The 22,964-nt window shown below is 45.6% G+C and overlaps 1 protein-coding gene across 5 annotated transcripts in view; it reads left to right on the forward strand.

Annotated features, from left to right (window-relative positions):
• LOC120871029 (acyl-CoA dehydrogenase family member 10) overlaps positions 1-21,677 on the forward strand; it is a 57,408-nt gene extending 35,731 nt beyond the window's left edge. For 3 of the 5 annotated variants that reach the window (XM_040250648.1, XM_040250649.1, XM_040250650.1), the window contains exons 13-21: positions 127-515; positions 4,040-4,180; positions 4,663-4,800; positions 4,925-5,015; positions 5,958-6,116; positions 7,118-7,290; positions 8,934-9,077; positions 10,065-10,142; positions 10,739-12,423. In XM_040250648.1, the coding sequence (XP_040106582.1) occupies positions 127-515; positions 4,040-4,180; positions 4,663-4,800; positions 4,925-5,015; positions 5,958-6,116; positions 7,118-7,290; positions 8,934-9,077; positions 10,065-10,142; positions 10,739-10,879 (1,454 nt within the window). In that variant the 3' untranslated portion in view covers positions 10,880-12,423. Of the gene's footprint in view, positions 1-126; positions 516-4,039; positions 4,181-4,662; positions 4,801-4,924; positions 5,016-5,957; positions 6,117-7,117; positions 7,291-8,933; positions 9,078-10,064; positions 10,143-10,738; positions 13,162-21,386 lie in introns of those variants that run through there. The other 2 variants (XM_040250647.1, XM_040250646.1) reach the window with 2 other exon arrangements.
• The last annotated feature ends 1,287 nt before the right edge of the window (positions 21,678-22,964 follow it).

A 22,964-nucleotide genomic window follows, 5' to 3' on the forward strand; every position in this document is an offset into this window, starting at 1 on the left:
AAGTCTGGTACATGTCAAGTGCTCAGCAATGGTGGTAGCTGCTGATGGAACAACAATACTGTTATACATTAGTACTATTAAGGGTTGTTTAAGGGGTTCTCACTGGTTTTCTTTGCTTCTGCGTAGGGCAAGCAAGCTCAGCGACTGCGAAACAAACTGGGAAGCTGACAGAATTTATGTCTAACCTGGCATGGGATTTTGCAATCAAAGAGGGGTTCCAGGTTTTTAAGGAAATGCCGGCCACCAAACCATTAATGAGGTCCCACCACACATGGTCCCTGCTGAGGACCCCAAGCACGAGGAGTTATGTTGCCTCCACAGACTCTTCTCTAGCTCATGCTTCAAAGGGAGCTCTGATCTTCTCTCCAGAAGACCTACCCCCCCGAGTCAGGGAGCTGTATCAGCGGCTGAAGGAGTTTATGGAACGACATGTGTACCCTGCTGAGCCGGAGCTACAGCGTCACCAGGCCTCGGCCGAGAGGTGGACCCCCTCCCCTCTGGTCGAAGATCTCAAGGTAAAGCAGCCTTTCGTTAGCACAGCCCAACCTCAGCTCGTCCACTGGCCATATCTGTTCCTTCTTAGGCAGTGAAGAGATGGAAGATTGAGTTCGATGGTCTCTGCTTGCCACCACCAGAAAGAGCCAGCCCCAGATCACTCAGTTTCACTTCATTGCTCTTTCTGTGTGACCATGTCTCGGCCTGATACTCACCCCAGGCAGGGGAGTGCCGAGTCTGTGGCTTATAACTCTGAAGCAGGTGGACTCATTTTATACATGTCTGAATCATGTAAATTTGAGACTGAGTGATATAAAGTGCATCAGTTAAATGACGCTCTTTTTAAAGAATCCGTAACATTAAACCTGAAGGGCCACATCAACTGTAAACTATATTTATGCTCCTGACATACAGTGACATCAGTTTAGTGTATAATGGAAATACCGGCTATACTTTTTCAAGATTGGTCTTGGCTTGTGTTAGTTCTTAAGTTATCTGAGGTCTTCAGGAGCACATATTCTACCTGTGATACAACCTACTTTAAAATGAATTGGCATTATCTCTACTTTCAAACCTGTTTCAAATTAACCAGAGTTCAAACATGGCAAGATTAGAAAGAATTCATGACATAGAAAGGGTTCTATAAAATTCTCAGGCCTCTGAGATAGTGACTGTCAACAATTTCATTTATAGGCTTCCAGTTCCATTCTTCTAGTACATAGTAATATATATATTATTCCTATAATATATATAGAAATATATATATATATTTCCACATCCTATTGTAATGAAACTGTTTTATTCAATTATTTGAATCTCCCACTGGCTTATGTTATTTAATGATGTATCCCATGTCAGTGCCTGGAGATGGATCCCCGAGGGGACCACATTGGGGATGCACTGTAATTTGGCTACCCTGCCCCCGGCTGAGAGACACTGTGGGGATCTCAGTGTAGGTCACTCCAGGTCACCAAAGCAGCAGAGTGAGCAGCTAGCTGCTAACATGGACAGGGAGGCTAAAGAGCCAGCTGAACAAGACAGTAGAAGCCAAGGGAATACTGGCTGCCAGGAGTGTGGCCACAGCTGTCATAGGGCAATGGCCAGGAGGTCTCCACTGGATGCTTCCCCAGGACACCGAGATTGTGGTGGGAATTTTCAGCCAGTCATGTGTAGGTCCCATGCTCACGTGTTGATGCCTGTGAAATTTCTACAGTGAGAGCAGCCCAGAATAAGAATCCTGTGCAGGCAGGCGCGTCAAATGCTGTTAAATGCTTCTGTGTCCACTTACTGTTTCTACAGTGTCTTTTTTTTTTAACTTGTGGCTGGCTGGGTCTTCATTGTGGTGCATGGGCTTTCTCTAGTGGTATGTGTTGACTTTTTTTTCCCTCTTGTTGTATCTCTTACACAGGCTCAGTAGTTGTGGCTCATGGTCTCTAGAGCGCACGGACCCTAAAGTGCTCTGGCTTCTCTAGTTGCAGCCTTCCGGCTTTGTTGCCCCACAGCACACGAGATCTTAGTTCCCCTACCAGGGATCGAACCTGACACCCTCCCCCCGCCTGCCTTTCCCCCACCCAGTGAAAGCACTGTGTCCTAACCACTGGACTACCAGGGAATTCCTGAATGAGACCATTTTAGGTCCTTTTTATCAGCAAGGTGCATACCATTCTATATTCCTATTACCTTATGAAATGTCCTATACCCCACCTGCTGACCTGCACACTTAATCCTCACTCATTAAATGTACCCGTTCAATGCACAGAAGTGTTGGAAAAGCAGACATTATTGCCATGGACACCTCTAGTTTCTAAGTGAATGTATAAGAAAAACCTAGAGGATGTTCTACTTGTGGTCATACCTGAATGGGAATCATAAGGACAACTAAGATTATTGGGGAGAGTAGTAAAAGAATGGAAGAATGGCTCACAGCTTTTATCCAAAGTGTCATTACTATGCATAAGTGAGAAGTATTTGGTATTTATACTACATCTCACAAATCCTATGAGGTAAGCGTTATGAACCTCAATTTAAAGGTAAGAAATCAAATTTGTCCAGGGAAACAATTAGAAATAGTATCACCTGGACTCAATCCAGATCTTCTGGGCTCAAGTCTATGTGTTTTGCCCTCCCACAAGGAGATGATTCTATTCACTTCCTTATTCTTCCTCTTCTCAGAACTCCCTTGCTTCTTTTCCTAATTCTCCTTTCCGTTCCTGCTTCATTTGTTCCAGTTAATCTGTCCTTCCTCTCCTTGGTCACTGCAGTCTCAGCTGATTAGCTTAACATAGTCATGAGACGAGTGTATGTGCTGATTCTAGAAGTATATGTTCTAGAGCGCAGCCCCCATGTAATGGAAGAGCCAGCCAAGTGGTACCCTCCCAGTGGGAAGACTTTGCATCATCACTAATATTTATTGCAGCCCCAGCTTCTGAGTCCAACACTCTGTGTTACCTAACTAATCTTTCCAACATTCTAGTGAGATGCGTTTTGGACATAGATTGGCTACCTAGTGTCTCTTCTCCTTTCTTTGGGTAGTAGCACCCTAGTCATTTGGGTGCCTCCCTCCCTGCCTTTGGACAGTCTGGCAGAACTGTAGTCAAGGTGCCAGCTCAACCCACCCCACAATGCCCGGACAGGAACTGGGCACATGGAGCCAAGCTAGGGCAGCCCCAAGGTCCCTACCTGGAACCGGAAGAGTGAAGTGTTTTCGATAGAGAAAACAGCTGGCACTCACTCACTGAACAGCAGGACTACTGAGTGTTTGTCCTGCTGCCATTCTCTAAGCTGCCTGGATTCCCATCCATTTTTGAGCCTCCTTCTCTAACCTGAACTCCTGATAATCTTCCCATTCGGATCCTTGTTCCAGTCAGTCACCTCCATTCCTAGTCTCACTCAGTAGCTGTGACTGGTAGGGTGGTTGGTGACGTCCCCTGTCAGGGATGAGGAAACTGCCACGGGGAGCTCCACTATCTTGCCCAAGGTCTCCCAGCAGGTGTGGTGGGGCAGGGTCTGAATCAGGCAGTCTGACTCACGGCCTGGGTTCCTGATACCCAGGCTGGACTCCCTGGTTTCCCTGTCAGGAGCTATGTTCAGAAACTTAGGGGTACTTCCCCAGGAACAAAGTTGTGCCTCATGAAGAAAGCTGGACAGGGCATCTCCTTAAGTATCTCATCACCCATCATCATTATATTATTCTCAAAGCCGCTGAGACTGCCTCCAGATCTCCTGGGCTGGTTCCCTGCAGACTCGCTCAAGGAGCTTCACTCTCTTGTGTTCATGATGTGAGGTCTAGCTGTGTTGTGATGACAGTAGTGATGCTAGCAGTGATGGAAGTGGGCTAGTGGGCCATCTGGGATATAGACACGGGGAAGTGAACTGATTACACCATCCCTGTTAGGAATGGGCTGTCCCCGGACACTTCCCATTCTCCTCCCACAGATCTGCAAGGTTGTATCCAGCCTGATGATTTGGACTTATTATTTTTCATGGGCCAAAATAAAATGAAGGCCACCCTGTGTGAATCCTTGATTTCTTTTTGCCATGACAGGAGAAAGCCAAGGCCGAAGGACTTTGGAACCTTTTTCTACCCCTGGAGACTGATCCCGAGAAGAAATATGGAGCAGGGCTGACCAACATGGAGTACGCACATTTGTGTGAGGTCATGGGCACGTCTCTGTATGCTCCCGAGGTACCTTCTTTACCGTCTTCCTCAGCATGGGAGAAAATCCTTGTCCTCCAGAGACTTATCCTCCTGGGCTGACGGGGTTCTCTGCAGCAGCACTGGACTCAGGAGCTCTGACGCAAACTCAGACTTCTTATGAGTAAAGACACTGCAGGCAGGTGGCTGGAGCCTGAGCAGGAAAGGAGCCGGGGTGGTGTCTTCTCAGGAAGTTAGGGCCTGGCTGAACACAGCCTGGCAGCTGGCTTCTGTGGAGCCTCAATCCAACAGCTCCAATCTACTTTCTCTCCCCAAGGAGCTCCGAAGTTGAGCTTCAGAGGCCTCTGAGCTACTGTATTCAGAATGTTGTGGGTCTTTGCATTTCCTTGGGAGAGGAAGGACTTTCCTGACGGTGTCAGAGGATCTATGACATGAAAGAGTCCATGCTTCTGAGATGTTTGAATTTTAAATATGGAAGGTAAAGTCACTCTTATGATTTTTCTTCGTTCTAGATCTTTAACTGTTCTGCTCCAGACACAGGGAACATGGAGCTTCTGGTTCGATACGGCACCGAGGAGCAGAAGGCCCGCTGGTTGGTTCCATTGCTGGAGGGAAAGGCTCGCTCCTGTTTCGCTATGACTGAGCCCCAGGTACCTACCTTGGGTCACCCACAGGCGCTCCTCATCAGGCCAGACCCTCACCCAGCCCCATCGGGTCTGCCATCAGGGACCTCGGGACCCTTGCCAGCTCTAATCAGAATGTGCTCTCACTCAGGTCGCCTCCTCAGATGCCACCAACATTGAGTCTTCCATCCAAGAGGAAGATGGCTTCTACGTCATCAATGGTCACAAGTGGTGGATCACAGGTATTTGGCCTAAAATTCATTTTTCAATCACATTTATGTGGGTCTAGCCTGATAAGCATGTCTTCTCTGCCCTGCTGTTGTCTGAGAAACTGTGGGCGGGACTAGCTTCATTTCCAGTTAACACAAAGGAGATTCTGTCTCTGTTTCCAGAAGAGGCAGCAAACTCTGAGAGAACCAAAGGTTCTACATGGACTCCAGGTGACCCCACATGTGACAGTTCCAGGAATCTCTTCTCCACTCCCCACTCTGCTCATTCTGCTGTGGGTGTCTCCCTTTAGACAGGCTGGAGGTCACTTCCTCAATGGTGCCCCCTCTTGTGAGGTCAGCTGTGTTATAGCAGAAGGGCTGGTGATAATCCTATCGTTCACTAGGCTTTAACTCTCCAGGGCCCGCGGTACATGCTGTGGGGATCTCCCCTCACTGAGTCTCCACCCTTCCCCAGAAGGTCTGTGGTATTATCCCCACTTCACGGAGAAGGAAACTAGGATGGAGAAGTGACTTGAGTCACTGCCCAAGGTACTAGCCCCCCTATTGGCAAGTAGGGAACCACCCAGAGTTCAAGGCTGGCCTGACTCTGAAGCCTGTGCCCAAAGCCAGCATGTTTCCACCTCCTGTGGGAACAAAGCACAACAGGCTGCCACTGATAAAGTAGCAGTTTTCAGCAGTTTTCAGACTCTTGTCTCCAAATTATATTTTCAACCCGATGTGGTGCTTTACAAATCAACTGTTCTTAGGATGTTGGATTCCTTCCTCACTGGGACAGAAACCAGTTGCTCTTATTGCTGGTCAAAGGGCTGCATGTCCTCATCTGATCACGTGACATCTTAAAGGGCCCCATCTGCTCGCTGATTTCAGCTTCTCTGGGCCAGGAGTGAGTGTTTAAGCAGAGCTGATGGCCCTGGTGTCAGATGATGCGGGTCTGTCTCTATCCTTTCCTGGCAGGCATCCTGGATCCTCGCTGCCAGCTCTGCGTGTTTATGGGAAAAACAGACCCACATGCCCCACGCCACCAGCAGCAGTCCATACTCTTGGTTCCCATGGATACTCCAGGGATAAAAATCATCCGGCCACTGACGGTGTATGGGCTGGAGGACGCACCAGGTTGGCCCCTCGGGAACAGCTTGCTTCTCTGTGTGGGTCTGGGTCTGGGGAAAAGGCTTTGGGTAACGCTTGCTCCAGTGCAAAAGTAACACCTGGATGAGTCTGAGGACATTTGGAAGGCCACGTGCTCCTGCATTTCAGTTCACGAGTATCAACTGTGTAGGCAAGGTTCAGACAGGCATTCATCTGTTGTTTTTTTCTCTTTTAATCACAGAAGACAAGCAGGAGTCTAGGAGGTAAGGAGGCCACAGAGGATGGAGGCAGGAAGTGGCCTCCAGACCTTCTCTTCTAGACCTCAGTGTGGAGAGCCGATTTCCCAGCTTGGAGGGCCTCTCACAGGGGCTCTTTCTCTCTGCTGATTTTGTCTACATTTTGACTTCAGAGTTCCCATATGGTCAATACACTGTTAGAGTCACAATACTGCTAGGGAGTTCCAGTTTTAGTTAGAGTTACTTTTTTTTTTTTTAAGATTTCTTTATTTTTGGTTGTACCTGGTCTTCATAGTTGCCTTCAGGCTTTCTTCAGTGGCAGCGAGCAGAGGCTGCTCCTCATCATGGTGTGTGGGCTTCTCATTTTGGTGGCTTCTTTTATTGTAGAGTATAGGCTCTAGGTGCACAGGCTTCAATAGTTGTGATTTGGGCTCTAGAGTGCAGACTCAGTAGTTGTGGTGCATGGATGTAGTTGCCTCGAGGCATTTTGGATCTTCCCAGATAAGGGGTTGAACCCATGTCCCCTGTTTTGGCAGGTGGATTCTTAACCACTAGACCACCAGGAAATCCCTAGAGTTATGTTTTAGAAAAGGAATGCCAAACTATTCATTTGTTATCATGTAAATTAGTGACTTATTTTCTATTTTTAATAGGCTCCATTTTGTTCTCCCTCACTGTTCAACCACGTTCCTGTTAAGACTACAAAAGGGCAGGAATATTGCCTCAGATGAGATAAATACATCAAGAAAAATGTGTAGGCAGATCACTCGGAGAACCCTTTGTGTCTTTCAGGTGGCCACGGTGAAGTCCTGTTTGAGCAGGTGCGCGTGCCCAAAGAGAACATCATCCTGGGCCCCGGCCGGGGCTTTGAGATCGCCCAGGGCCGACTGGGTCCCGGCAGGATCCATCACTGCATGCGGCTGATTGGCTGCTCAGAGAGGGCGCTGGCACTCATGAAGGCCCGAGTAAGTACTTCCCTTTGTGCCTGTCTCTGGATCAGAATGACCCATCTGTCTTCCTCTCAGACTTCTAATCCTAACTGTTTTCTGAGAGCAGACTTAGCAGGTGAAGCAAGGTGATGTTCTTTACAAGAAGCTGTGTCCTTGTGTTTGCTCTGCCTCTTTTACTTTGCTAAAGTTTCAAATTCAGAGAAGAATGCGCCTCGCCCTGTCAAGGTGACCAGAAGGAAAAGGCCAAGCTCTGTGACAGCAGAGGGCAAGGTTCCAAGTCCACAGGGTCATGGTCTACTGATGACCATTTCTTCTATTAGTTCATCTTTAAAAATTAGGTAATAGAGAGAACTTGGGGTTCTAGCATCCAGCCCTGCACCATCCTCCTCCCAAAGCACATTTAAAACTTTATTCTTCTGTGACCCCTCGAAGGTTGCAAGTCCACACAAATGAAAGCTCTTGCTGGCAATGGTAATTCAAATCAGTGATACCAATTTTGCAAAGAAAACTGAAGGAATCTTTGAGCCCCCAAAATATCTCACAAGATACTGTCCAAAGAACAGAGATGGTCATGTGTGCATAGGTCACTGAGCAAATCTGATAGTCACACCCTTTTACTGTCCAATTTCTTTGTTTTGTGTTTTTGTTTTTAGTTTAGTTTTGTTTTTTTTTTTTTAAAGAAAATGCTCCCTTTAAGGGCTCAGGTATAGTGTCTAGTCTCATCCTGCACAGCAGCTTAAGTGTACATGCCAGAAGTCTTAGAAGGTGCCAAGTATTGATGTGGCCATCCCACTCATAGGACCTGATCATAAGGAGTAGTTAGATTTGATACTAGGAGTTTCACCACAACCATGATTATAATACTTTGAAACAACCTGTGAGGCTAACAAGTAGAGCTTGGTCAGATAACCCTGGTTATGGGCATGCAGTGAAATTCCAAAGCAATGCTGTAGAAATCTGTTTCTTAATATATGTAAAGAGATAACCCTTAATGAAAAAAAAGCAGGCTACAAAAGCATTATAAAGGATATGATTCCATTTTTTTGTTAAAAAAATGCATATGTATGTTTATGCATACGGAGAAGTATCCAAAATTTAAAGTGTGACTAGATGATGGAATACCATGTTGTTTGTGTTGTGGTTTTTCTTTTTTTTGGTCTGAAAATGTATACTTTTATGCCATTAGTAATATAATTGGTGTCATTATCTGTTTTTAGTTAAAAAGTAGGGCAGAGAAAAGATCCCTTAAGTTCTTCTGATTGATTGTAGTTTTCAGACTCTAGAATCCCCATTGCAATAACAGTTGTCCACAAGAGGGCTCTGGCACCCAGACTTTGCCCCTGAGAGTTCCTCAGGATGTGAAGCAGGCCCTGCTGTCAGCAGAGGGCGCCCTCCTGGCCTGTGTGAGGCACCCACAGTCACTGCCTGGTTACCAGAGTAGCCCTGGGCCACAGGCAACTCAGACCAAGCTCTGTCCTGCTTGGAGGCCAGGCCTGCCCAGATGGGGCAGAAGGGCTGGAGTAAAGGGGTTCCTGGAGATAATCTGTGCAGCCACCACATTGTCTAGCTTCCCCCACGCCCCCGCCCTCTGCTGTGCTTCCACCCTCTCCTCTGCAGAGCACCATCCATGCCTCCCATCCTGTCTCCTGTGTCCACAGGCGAAGTCCCGCGTGGCCTTTGGGAAGCCCCTTGTAGAGCAGGGCACTGTCCTCGCAGACATTGCCCTGTCCCGTGTGGAGATCGAGCAGGCCCGGCTGCTGGTGCTGAAAGCTGCCCACGTCATGGATGTGGCGGGAAATAAGGTAGGAGGCCGAGGGACCTCACAGAGGACAGGTCCAGAGGACACGGTGAGGGATGCCAGCCCGGAAATCTAGATGCTGACTCTTCCCTCCCCACTCAGCAAACCACAGAGAAAGCGCTTGGCTCCTTGACATAAATAACTTTGCTTCAGTTCTCCTTGGAACTGCCTGGCAGCTTTTCAAAAACGGAAAAGGTACAATAACGAGGACTGACCTTTCTGTTTTACTGACCCAGTGACCATCTGTCAGCAGGCCTGACAGGTCCATATGGCCCCGGCCTGAGCTACAGACCTGCCTGGTCTTCCAGGCATCAGGCAAACTGAGAATAAGCCAGGGAGTTAACCAGAAAAGCTTTATTTTCAACGTGACATTATTCCTTAAATGGCTCTTTCTGAGTGCCTCCTAACACCAGGCATGATGCCATGTCAATCCCTGCCTTCTCCATCTCTCTACTGGGTCTCTAACCCTTAGCTGAGAGGCCTTGGTAGCAGGGGGTGACCCAGGCTCAAGTTCCTGGTTTGTTGGTCATCTAGTGCCAGGTATGAGGGCTCTCAGGGGCTTTGATTGAAATCCCAAACTCAGGGAAGATGCTTGTACTTCAATTCCCCAGAGTCCTGGCTGGCCTCATGCCACCTTTCCTTTGGAGACAGAGCTGGTCGTGACCCCAGTTGAGGCTCAGGCCAGTCCCCACTCTGCACTGAGTGTGTGGTGATGCTGCCTGTCACCTGGGAAGATGCCCCTTGTCTTTCCTTGACAAGGCAGTTTCCCACACCACACAGCATCCTACGTCACTTTCCTTGTCACCCACCCTGCCTCTCCACCCGTTGGTGCTGGGTAGGGTCCATGTACCAGGCAAGGCTTGTGGTCCACCAGGAGCTCAGATCTCTGTTTGGAGCTGCTGTTTCTACTCCTCCCTGTGAAACTGATCAGTCTTCCACGCATTCCATCCTGGGGTCTTGCCCTCCTCACCGTAGTTCCTCTTCCTTGTAGGCTGCAGCTCTGGATATTGCCATGATTAAAATGGTGGCCCCATCCATGGCTTCCCGAGTGATTGATCGTGCTATTCAGGTGAGCACAGATGATGGATCGCTGGTTCTTCTGAATCATTCATAAGATTCAGAATTCCTCTCCTTTAGCTGCCCAACCTCCTATAAACTAATAACAGCCCTTTGTTGCACAACCCCCATACATGACTGTCCTTTTCCTCCTCAGATACAACCCTATGAGGGGTCCTATTCCTGCTTCCATTTTGAATACATGGAAGCAGAAGCACAGGAAAGTGATTTGTCGAAGGTCACTCAGCTTGCAAGGAGCTGAGCTCAGATTTTGGGGAACCTAGGTCCTACTTACACCAGGCCCAGCCTTCTAACCACATAGAGATGCCTCCTTCCCAAATCTCAATCCATGGCCCCTAGAGAGGGACTTCCCAACAGCAGAAGTCACCTAGCAGAGCAGACCTGGGGAACCTGGTGTCCCTGGGATGGCTAGTGAGGCCCCATCTGGAGTCTTCCAGAACACTGTTGTCACACAGGTGTCAGGGGACAGCCTTGCAGTGTGGCTGTTCTGAGCTGTCCTCACATCTTAGGAGCAGGCACTTGTTCGTGGGGCTCTCAGGGATGAGGGCTCACCCAGGGCTTCCTCCCCTCCTGCCCTGTGTCTGCCAGGCCTTTGGAGCAGCAGGGCTGAGCAGCGACCACCCACTGGCTCAGTTCTTCACTGGGGCCCGAGCCCTGCGCTTTGCTGATGGCCCTGATGAGGTGCACCGAGCAGCGGTGGCCAAGATGGAGCTGAAGCACCGCAGTTAGACCTGCAGGAGCCAGATCATCCCCACCAGGCTTGTTGTGCCCAAATGTTTAAATGACGTGCTTTGAAAGGCCTGGTGTGTGCGCTCCATGCACCCTGCCTGGCAGCTCTGTCCTGGGACCCTTGTGAACTCAGCCTTGGTGGGTCCCCACAGAACACACTTCTGTAAGAAGCCTGGAGTTGCCTGTTTCAGGCAAGGAGGAAGAGGAGTAACCAAGAGCTGAGTGGGTTTTGGCACAGAGCCTGAAGAGCTGGTCTTTAGGCCAGGAGCTGGATGGGCAGCCAGGCCCCTTCTCTCTGGCTGTGGTGTGCAAAGGCTGTGGGCATCGGCATGAGTATCAGGAGACCTGCTGGGCCTGTGGTTGCTCCCAGTACAGGGCCTGCTGCTCTGTCCCTCCCCACCGCTTCTCCCAGCTGATGGCTGCAGCCTACAAACCTGGGGTAGAACTCCTGGGAAAAAGGAATGAAACCCAAATCATGAAGCCACTGCCGTCTGATTTTCTTTCTTTGAATATCCAAAACACAGAACACTGAAATGTTAATTTAGAAAGAAATTTTGCAAACGTGAAAGAATAAGAATGTATACTTCAGAGACATCATGAATGCTCTATATCGTATAAAAATAATGGAGAATGAGGGCTATCACTACAACCCCTGTTTCAGTGATGTCAGTTGCCTCCACATATTTGAGTTTACACAAGATCCTGCCCAGTGCATCAGCCTACCTGTACACATGGAGGGCAGAGATGCAGTGACCCATAGGTCCCAAATCAGCCACCTCAATGCTACTCCTCTAAAGGTCAGCAAAAGACCATGGCGTTCTGGTGTGTGAGGGCCATCCTCCATCTGCTCTGTAGTCAGAATATTTGTGGGGAGAGGAGGTGGTGGGCAATATGCCATTAAAGTCCAGAGAGCAGTACTTTTCCCACAGAGAATGGTGGACATGCTTGATCACTTGAGGTCTGAGTTCAAGGAATGGGTGCCCATGAGCCCAGGCAGTGGGTGGAGATAAGCCATTGGCTCTTAGGGCCTGATCTGCTAATCTCATGATCTGGGATGATGTGACCAACAGCTGCCTGTTTCAGGTCAGATCACATGGGCAGGGATCACCCTTCACTGTCTGCTGCCTTGCAGACCTGGCCCCCTCAAGGAACTGCTTTACCAGAGAGAACACCCACCTGCTGCAGTTACAACCCCATGCCTTCAGGGTACCGGGGAGGCATGGGGGGCTTGTGAAAATGCTCCTCAGATGTCCTTGCCTTAGTGGTCTGGGGAGGCAAGCCCTCCTCTACTGCTTGTTGTTCACAAAGATAGTTAAATTCAACTCCTCCCCTACAATGAATTGCTATCACAACACCGGCTGCACTGGCAAACAACCTTTTGAAAACTGTGGCAGGGTTCTAGCAGCCTGAATTCTTGCTTTGAGTCTTAGTAAGGAGGGGTTTGAAAAAGGAAGTGCTCTGGCATGTGTATCACGTGACCCTCAGGTTTCTCTCATGGCCTCAGAAGTTAACCTTGCTTGTTAACTAGTGCAGCTGCAGGGATGCAGATAGAAACTGTGGGGCAACTGCACGTCCCCCTCAGGTTCTGTGGGGAAAGGGGAAGCCCTGGGTGGGACAGTGAGCGTGCTTAAAGGATGTGACTCACAGAGATGCGACCGCCAGCAGCCCCTCATCCAGGATCTCCCAGCCTGTGAAATAATTCCACTCACCGCATCAACTATACCCTTCCTCTTAGCTGGGCACTCGTCTAGGCCCTGGGGAATGTGCAGAACAAACTGGCCCAGTTGCTGACACCAGGGGGCCCTTGGCCCCTTGACTCCCTGGTGCCCTGAAGGCGTGTGGTTGTAACTGCCCTAGGTGGGTGTTCTCTCAAGTAGAGGATGGTGGCGAGTATCTGAGATGGTGGTGGGTGATGTGGGTGCTCTAATAGGCACTGCTGGAGGGTGGGAGCCGGGGGCTCAGGAAGGGAAAACTCATTCCAGAAGAGGCATTTGAGCAAGACCTGCATGATAAGAATGGGCAAGGGTGCTTCAGAAGAAGGAACAGCAGATGCAGAGGCCCTGCAGGGCAGTCCAGTGTGTCTGGGTGTTGAATACCAGAAGGTAGAAGGTGCTGGGCCATGTGAGACCTCGAGGCCTTTGGTGGGGAGTTTGGTGTTGATTCTAAATGTGACAAAACAGTAAGTTTAGGTCTTAGCGTGACACTTTGAGTTTTTAAAAGCTGCTTCTGCTCTCCAAAGTTCACCAGGATAAAGAAGAAATAAAGGAAGATTAGAGCTGGTTCAAAGTTCCCTAATGCTGCAGAGGGCTGCAAAAAAAAAAAAAAAACACCCACAAAGTTAAAATTAAAAAAAAAAAAAAAAAGGAAAGGTGGAGGATGAGGGGCAGAGGTCTTAACAAGTTATGAGCAAAAAGTCTGAATAATAAAGGAAATTTAACCTGGTCTTTATCTCTCTTTTTTCCTCTACCTTTAGCAAACAGTTGGCATTTCTGGTTGGCCAAATGTGCTAACTAGTGTGGTGCTGTGACAGCATTCTGCTTTGCTGCAGTAGGAGTCTGTATATGGTTGTAGATGCATGCTTGGGCATGAACAAGCTTGGCGGGTGATGCAGGTGCCTGACCAGCTTTATTTGTGGCACACTTAATCTCTTGCCACAATCTCTATGTGGCTGGGTCTGCCTTCTTATTAGCCTGTCTTGGGTATGGGAACAAAATGTCATCATAACATACAATGATTTTTTCTCACATCGACTTTGTCTCAAAGCAATTGAACACATGATTCCTCTGCTCATCTTTTGGCATCAGAGGCTAGATTCCCATTGGAGTGAGCCCTCCCCAGTAGCCCCATGACAGTTGCAGGGCTCAGGGTTCCATCTAGAGTGCCCGCTGTGATGGGGCATCTAGCCCTCTTTTCCCATTCTCTCCCACCTCATGCTCCCTGCAGTTATGTGTGGTCCTGGCATCCACAGCTGCCTGTGTTCCTCCCAGCCCTGATTTCATATACTATCAGATAATTCCAGAATAATCCTAGAAAGGCTGTAAGAAAGAGACTGGATTCCAGAGAACTTCTCTGGTTGGGGCCCCTTCAGGAGAATGTCACTGGAAGTGATGTTGAAAGAATAGGCTCCTGCATTCTCTGCCAGCATTCCCATTCCAGAGTCCCCAGTGTTCGTCTAAGAGGGGGCTCCTGTCACTACCCAGAGCTTCTGAGTTCCCCAGGGATGCCTTGGGGAGGCAGGGCTGTGCTGCCGCTGGCCTCTCCGTAGTCACAGGGAAACGGAGGGCAAGCCCAGAGGTGAAGCTTCGGTTGAGCCTCTCTGGGATCTCTGAATCAGTATTTATAGGCCTGCCCTCCATGGTGCCATGAGGCTATAGCCCTCTCCCCACCACTGAACTTGCCAATGCAGGTAAGCGTCACAGCAGAAAGACAGAGAGTCCCAGGCTCCAGCAAACAGGGGTCCAAACCTGTGACCATCTATTGGACAAAAACTCTGGGGGCAGAGTTCTTTTAATCAAGATGGCTGAATAGAGAAATTATTTCAGGGAATTTTTATCAGTATTAGATAGATAACCTAGTGGTAAAGAGCTGTCACAGAAAAACATAGACACTAAAGTGTTAAGGACAAATATTAATTAGTTATACTCTACTGCAGTAAGAATGAGGGCCCAGCATGAACTGACCTCAGCTTCCATTTGTACAGGGGGCATCTTAGGGAGAGAATGAAAGCAGGGAGGGGCAGTGGCAGGGTTTACACAGGGAAATTCCTGCTAAATCAACAGAAAGTAGGAAGGTGGAGGGCACCAGTCCACATGAAATGTATCTGGGTTTGCTAACTGGCGCTTAAAGAAGCTAGGCTCCTAGCCTCCCACGGAGACAGGAAGGCAGGGTCCGATCTTGAAACACTGGCTGGAATAAACTGGCAGTAGCTTCTGGGAGCCTTGAGTTTCCTCAGGCAGGCACATTTGCCAGGCTCCAGCCATCACAGGGATGTGGCCTTGAGCTGCTAGAAACTATTAGTGTCTGTTCAGGTCTTCAGATGTGGTGGGGGTAGACCACATCATTCATACTGAGAGCCTGTAGTTTTTGTAGGCTGAGGATGAGGCCCAGTCAGCAAGAGTGCTTAGAGAAGCCTAGCAAGAGTCTAGTCAGGGAGAGGCTCTTTGTCAGTTATGCTTCTGGATTCAGATGACCCTGGGTTTCAACCCTGCCTCTGTGACAGATGAGCTGGGTGATGACAGAGAAGATATTTTCATCTCATAGAGTTGGTTTTCCCATTTGGAAAATGGGAGAGAACAGCAATCCTTCCTAGGACTGTTTGAAGGTAAAATGAGCTGACTCATGAAGATTAAACACGAAGCCTGTAGCACATGCCAGTGTGTCATGTGGCTGGATTCTGGAGGGGGCTAAAGAGGAGGCTATGCTCAACTTGAGATACAGGCCTGTAGGGGTCCCACAAGACTAAGCACAGCTGGACCAGCCACGGCTGTAGCTCTCCCACAGGCTAACATGCAGAAGAGTGAACCTGGGGATCTGGTTTAGTGCCAAGTGTAACTCAGCAGACCTGTCTTCCTAATGTGCTAACAGTTACTGCTGTTTGCTTGGGGACCCCATCTGGAGAAGCAGAGTGAGGAGAATGGCTAGACTCCCCTCACTTCATCACGTGGATACAGTAATAGCTACTAGGTATGGGCTAATGCTAGTGGTAAAAAACATGCCTCCCAATGCAGGAGACACAAGAGATGGGAGTTCAATCCCTGGGTTGGGAAAATCCCCTGGAGGAGGGCATGGCAACCCATTCCAGTATTCTTGCCTGGGAAATCCCATGGGCAGAGGAGTCTAGTGGGCTACAGTCCATAGAGTCTTAGAGTTGGACACGACTGACACGACTTAGCACAGCACTTTTAGTACCTACCAGGTGCCAAGAACTGCACATGTCAACAATTGGCAAATAATTTTTTCTGCCCATTTTAGAGATGAGGAGACTGGGGTTCAAAGAGGTTTAATGACTTGCCTAAGATCACACAGCTAGTCAGTGAATTCAAACCTAAATCACAAGACTGCAGAGCTCTTTCCACTCAGAGGCATGGATTTTTACCATCTCTGAGAGGCTTCCTGAGAGGTGCTGGCTGCCTCACCTGGGGGAGGAGGAAGAAAAAGCAGCCCCAGGCAGCCAACGAGAACATGTCCTGCCATGAATAAAGTATGTGAGTCTGTTTCCAAAGCTGGGGAATCTTGGGGGTACCTCCTTACTGCCTAGGGGGCAGCCCCTGTGGGAACATCTGCCTTAGGGCTGAAGGTAGGGCATAGAGTGCTGGTGGCCTGTCATCAGAGTGTGTGTGTACGTGTGTATGCATGTGTGCACAAAGAGAATAAAGAGGGCAGCCTATGCACAGGCTGGACTACTTTTTTTCCTTTTGCTCCTGAGAATGTCTTCTTGTTTTAACTATTGCTCTGAACTACTCCCCTCCCCCCATACACAGTTTGCAAAACAGAAAACTCCCTCCATTTGATAGTGTCAGTGTCCCAGCATTGGGACTATACAACCAAATATCTAAAATCTCACCATTCAATGACCCTGAAGGACATCTCAGTTACCACTGTTTTTAGAGAACAGGTAGAACTAGATTTTTTCCAACCTGAAAACACACTGTTGGGCCCTAACAATAAAATGCTTTGGAATATTTCAAAGCTAAGACTTTGTGTAACTTCTTAGAGGAAGTGAATGACTGTTTCTTACCCAATTCGGAGCTTCTCCCGATGATCTCGGCATGGTGGGAGGATAATATTTATTCACGTCAAAGGGTTCACATCTCTTCCTTCTGTAGCATCCTCAAAAAACGTTACATTTTGCTTGCTTAGAGCCTCTCTCTGCTTCATTCCTCTTCCCTCTAAGGATACTTTGCTTTTGTCAGTTTCATTCCTGGCAGTGAGTCCACACAGACAAGGGGCAATGGAGAGTAACAGAGAAAGTTGGACCTAGAGACAAAGATAACAAAAAAAATCAGAACAAAGACTTATAGAAGTGCAAGAAAACATATTGAAAGTAAAGTGGAAGAAAGAAAAGAGTCAACACATAATATGACGGAGAAATCTAGGTTGAAAGTTAAATTGTACTTAATGTCTTGGACAGACTGAGCCACATGGAGTCACAAATATATTAGGGTTTCAGCACATGCAGTTAATCTTGGGCTGCAGTGTATGGTTGACCTTGAACTGAAAACTGGTGAAAGCAGCTAAGAGAAGCTAGTGTGACTTCCTCAGAAGATGGGGTTTGGGCTGAATCTTGATAGGAAAGATTTCCTTAAGCAGAGATAGTTGGATGGGCCTGGGGAAGAAGGGCCCCTAAAACTAGGGGGCCAGGGTGAGAAAACTGCTAGTGGGGTATGGTGAGCACCACAGACGAACAAACCAGAATAAAAGAACCTATGACCCAACGTGTGCTAAACTGATACACACAACTGTGCACACCAGTGGGAACCCAAGCATGACCTCGTATAGGCCTATAATATGATTTGAATGAGTGAAAGTAAGGTCCTGTCTAAGATCACACAGCTGGTTGGTGCCTGGCTCCCGTTTTCAGTTTCTTTCCATTTTAATACTATTTGTCTTCTTTTAGTCAAAAAGCCACAGGGTGGATGACTTTCAGAGATGCTAAAAACTCATCCCCTGGAATGAGGAAACTCTGATGCCACTAACAATGTTTATTATTCATGAAAGGGAATGCCTGTTTATATGGATCTGTGAAAAACTGCCCTTAGGGATCATGTCTAATTTTATTTGAACTAACTTTAAAATTAGAGCACAATACTAGTTTTATTATCATCTTTTAATCACGTCACAAAGAGTAATCCTTCAGCATCAAAGACCAGCAAATCTGGCAGCACAGGCTTTTAATAGAAAAAAAAGGACAAATGTTAATCTGCTTTTGTTTCTGGAGGAGGGTCATTATTCAATGTCAGATCCCTACTGCTATTTAAATAAAAAATATTTCAGAAGTCAGAATAGATTTTAAAATTTTTATTTCTAAATGTCCTATGAGGACTTATAAAATAAAACAGGCCCCAGATGTTGCCAGTATACTATATTCACAATCAGAGCTTTTGATTCACTTGGTCTCCTCCCTCTTTTTTTAAAAAAAAAGAAAACAGAATGACACATCCTCTGTGTTGATGGGCTGGCACTTTGCACTAACTCCAACATGGATGGAACATTTGCTTTCTATACTTTTAATTGAGGATACAGAGATGAAAAAAGACTCTGTTCTTGTGGGAAAACTGTCTTCCAAACTCAACCTCTGAAAAGAGCAGTCTTCTCTCCCAGTTACTGCATTGTATAACCTGAGGCAAAACTACACAGCTCTTTGTGCCTTAGTTTCTTCACTTGTAAAATGGAGAGAAAGTGGTAGCTACCTCAAAAGCCTGTTGTGGAGGTGAAATAAACTAAATAAAAGTGGTGAGAAGAGCATCTGGTACACAGTTAAGTACTGTGGGTGCTGACTGTTCTGCTGCTTTGTTGTCTCCATCACTATCAGCTCTAATAACCTCAAAGATCAACTGGGTTGAAGATCTGATGTTCAGGTCATTGGCAGAGAAAGCCCAAAAGATTAAATGTAAAAGAAGGCAGGTTGGTCTTAAAGAGCCAGGAAAATTTGGCACAGAGATTGATGGAGAGAATGACAGCCCTACCTGAGGCCAAGTTGCAGAGGATCTGCACAAAAATCCTTTATTTTGTAAGGTCATTATTGATTGATAGGAAATAGATTTGAATCAAATCCTTTTTGGAGCTTATCATTAAGTAGGCACCCTAAAAGTATATGTGAGAGTAGACTTTAAATTCAGGTTTATTTTATTTTGGAAGAGAAGCTCATGTTTTGTTAGTTTGGATTGAATGCAACAAACTAAATCTGAAGAAAAAGAAGATAGTATTTTTAAAGCACTTCCCACATCCAACCACTGCTCTAAGAAACATACGTTATTTCATTTTATCTTAACAATGCTATGGGATATGTCCTGTTAACCTGTTTTATAGGTGAAGAAAGTGAAGCTAAATGAGATTAACTCACATGGTTGAGGTCACTTAATTAGTAAATGATAGAGCTAGTATTCAAATACAGGTCTGATCCAAAAGCCAATGAAAATGCCACTCTACAACCACATCCATGGGAAAAGACTCCTCATAACTACTTTGGGTAGGTTTACCAGCAACAACCAGGTCTCCAGTGGGCACTTCTTCCTGAATGCTTTCAGACCGCTTTTGTAATTTATCTCCAGCTCTGACTTCTGGCTCCTCCAACTGCCTACTCAACAAGTCCAGGTGGATAGCTGATGTGCATCTCAAACTCAGCACATACAGAAGCGGAACTCTTGGTTCTAGGACCTCCACCCAAACATGTTTCTCCTGCCTCTTCCCTTCTTTACTAGTTTGTCGCTCAGTCGTGTCTGACTCTTTGCAACTCCATGGACTGTAGCCTACCAGGCTCCTCCCTCCATGGGATTCTCCAGGCAAGAGTACTGGAGTGGGTTGCCATTTCCTTCTCCAGGGGATCTTCCCAACCCAGGGATCGAACCCGGGTCTCCCACATTGCAGGCAGACGCTTTACCTCTGAGCCACCAGGGAAGCCCATGGGAACTCCATTCTTAGGAGTTTTAGCCCTACACAAAGGAATTATCCCAGGCTTCTCCTTTTTCCCCTTCTACCCACATCAAGTCTCTATAACATATTTCTTAAATGTCACAGAAAACAAATTCTATAAAATCCCCCATATTAGAGTGAGTTCAGTTTTCAGCAAGAAATTTTTATATTTAAATATTAAGAATTTTGGTTTTAAATCTTTCAGTAAAATCAACAAAAGATGATCAAGTCAATTTTACCTTCATACCTAATTACCAGTAGTTATAAAACTTTATCAATAGTCACAGAAATATTTATAAATGAAATATAAAGCCTTTCCCACCTCTCAGATTTATCTTATCACTTATGTCCATTTTCCAAAAACTATTCAAACAGAATTCAAGTGTAATGATATTCCATTATGGGAGAAAATCCATGGCAAGATTTTTTTTTCTTAAAAATATCTCCTACTAAATGTTCAAACAGAAATGTAGAAGAGCAGGGTTTAGATTTGGGGGACAGCAGCTAAGTGATAAGGTTATCTCCCATGGGACATTCCACCAGTAAATTTGGGTATTTGTTGATGAAAATACTTCTCACATCTTGCCTCACTAAGATTATATATCATCTGATGGTTGCCATGAAAATAGCAGTAATACTAACAAGGATTAGCTCAGGGTTTTACCACAGAGTACAAGAATTATTTCCTGTGAAGTCACTCAGGAATCAATGCAAATACAATGTTGGCATAAAAAGCTGATGAGACTTAAGTAGGGAGTCCAAACTCTTTCTCCAAATCAGAGCCAATCCATTCCTTACCCTGATAATACCTACAGCTTCATCATTTAAGCTCAGCCTCTTTAAACCTCATATCCTCCACAGATCTTTTCCTAATAAATTCTAGCTCTCAGTTCTCGCTTATGTCTCTCAATTCATATTTTTAAAATAGCCTCATATTATAATTTAATAATCTAATGATAGTGTCTTGCATGGTTCTCCAGAAGTAAACTGAATAAGTAGTCTCTGAGTGCCTACCTTGTGCCAGTAATAAGTGCTATCATGTGAATTATTTCCTTAAGTCCTCATAATGATACCTGTTAAGCAAGCATTATTAATCCACTATTTATATGAGGAAACTGAACTTTGGAGAGGTTAAGTGATTTTCCCCATACAAGTTATTTCCTCAAAACAATCACTTGTGCTTGATTGCAGGCTACTCAATGTAAGGGTGGCTCACCTCTTGCCACTTCTCTAGGATTCAGAAAGGGCTTGGCTCACAATAGACAAAAATGACTTAAAGAAAATCAACAGTGAAAAAATTTAAAAGAATTATACCTGATGTAAGCAAGTGAGAGGAAGACTGTTGGGTTTGTTTGTTTTTGTTGAAGAAATCAAATATACTGAAAAATATAACAATGTCTACTTTCTATTTTGAAAAAAATTAATTTAAAAAATCTTATGTAAAGTTGTAACTATGAACATACCATTTGATCATAATTAGTTGTGAGATATGTTGTAAATCGTTTGTTATTACTAATAAAGTAATGAAGTAAATATATCATTTCTTCAAAAAATTTAAGTAGTAACAAAATTAAAAGTATTTACTCACTATATTTTCTTGACTAGAAGAGAAAAGGTATTAGAGTAGACTTCTGGGCAAAATAAACATATGTCTTGAAGGAAAAAAGGTTAAGAACCAAAAAATATTGGGAAAGGGATCACCTATCACTAGACTCCTTTCCTAACTGGGTGAACATAAGCAATTCATGTAAGTAATCTGGCCTTCAAATACATGGGCCAAACTAACTCTACCCACCATCAGACCATCCTTCAGGGAGAATTAGATGTTACTTTGTGTTGTGAGTTGGCATCTGTTCTATTCTCTTGTTTCTCCAAGGATGGTGAAAGAGCAAAAGGAGCTTACTGCTTCTGGAAACTGCCTAGTGTGTTGGCTTTGTGAAAATGAAATCAATAAGCTTTGAAGTTGACTCAGCTACCTGCCTCTCAGAAAAATGGAAGGTCAAAGGATGAGTCTCTTAAAAGACTAAGCTTAAAAAGACAGAACTCTATCATGTAAACCTGGCTGCAAAAAATATCTTTATGATTTTAAACAAAGAAAGTTGTGAATGTCCACTTCTCAGGAAGTTAAGAGATTAAAAGCATACCTCACTTTCTCAGTCAATAAAATGGCTAGATAATAAAAACCCATTTCCTACTTTTCCAATGTGTTGGAAAATCGATTAGGTAATGTCTGCAAAGGCTTTCAGGTGTAACATGTTATCTCACTGCTAAGCGTTATTCTATTTAAACTTGTTTCTGCTTCCTTTCTGGCAACTCCCATGTCTATCTGGGATGCAGCGATGGAGATTATTAATTACCTGCAATCTTATAAGCCTGAAAATTCTCAGGAGCAGGAAAGTTTAAAAAGATAGAAATGAAAATTTGGGCACATTCAGACAGAGGCTCATTTAAATGTCAAAATAATTATTCCAAATCAAAAAGAATCAAAATACCTGTCACCTCACAGCTCCTAAGGGGAAGAGAAGGTGCTTTGTAAAGTCAAAATGATCATAATCATTAATACACTTAACATACTAAGGAAGAGCAAAAATACAAAAAGGAAACAATTTCAAATAATGTGGTGAGTATATGTGCACTCAGTCATGTCCAACTCTTTACGACCCCATACACTTTAATGGCATGGGAATGTAATGGCATGAGAGGAACCAGAGATCAAATTGCCAACATCCATTGGATCATCAAAAAAGCACGAGAATTTTAAAAAATATATCTACTTCTGCTTTATTGACTACACCAAAGCCTTTGATTGTGTGGATCACAACAAACTGTGGAAAATTCTTCAAGAGATGGGAATACCAGACCACCTGACCTGCCTCTTGAGAAATCTGTATGCAGATCAAGAAGCCACAGTAATAATTGGACATGGAAAAACCGACTTGTTCCAAGTCAGGAAAGGAGTACGTCAAGGCTGAATATTGTCACCCTGCTTATTTAACTTATATGCAGAGTACATCGTGCGAAATGCCAGGCTAGATGAAGCACAAGCTGGAATCAAGATTGCTGGGAGAAATATTAATAACCTCAGATATGCAGATGACACCACCCTTATGGCAGAAAATGAAGAGGAACTAAGGAGCCTCTTGATAAAAGTGAAAGAGAAGAGTGAAAAAGCTGGCTTAAAACTCAGTGTTTAAAAAACTAAGATCATGGTTTCAGTCCCATCACTTCATGGCAAATAGATGGGAAAACAATGCAAACAGTGACAGACTTTATTTTGGGGGGCTCCAAAATCACTGCAGATGGTGACTGCAGCCATGAAATTAAAAGACACTTGCTCCTTGGAAGAAAAGTTATGACCAACCTAGACAGCATATTAAAAAGCAGAGACATTACTTTGCCAACAAAGGTCCATCTAAACCATAGCCAGTCAAAGCTATGGTTTTTCCAGTAGTCA

The sequence above is a fragment of the Oryx dammah genome, unplaced genomic scaffold (assembly GCF_014754425.2).
Source record: "Oryx dammah isolate SB20612 unplaced genomic scaffold, SCBI_Odam_1.1 HiC_scaffold_12, whole genome shotgun sequence".
NCBI classification, from domain to species: Eukaryota; Metazoa; Chordata; class Mammalia; order Artiodactyla; family Bovidae; genus Oryx; species Oryx dammah.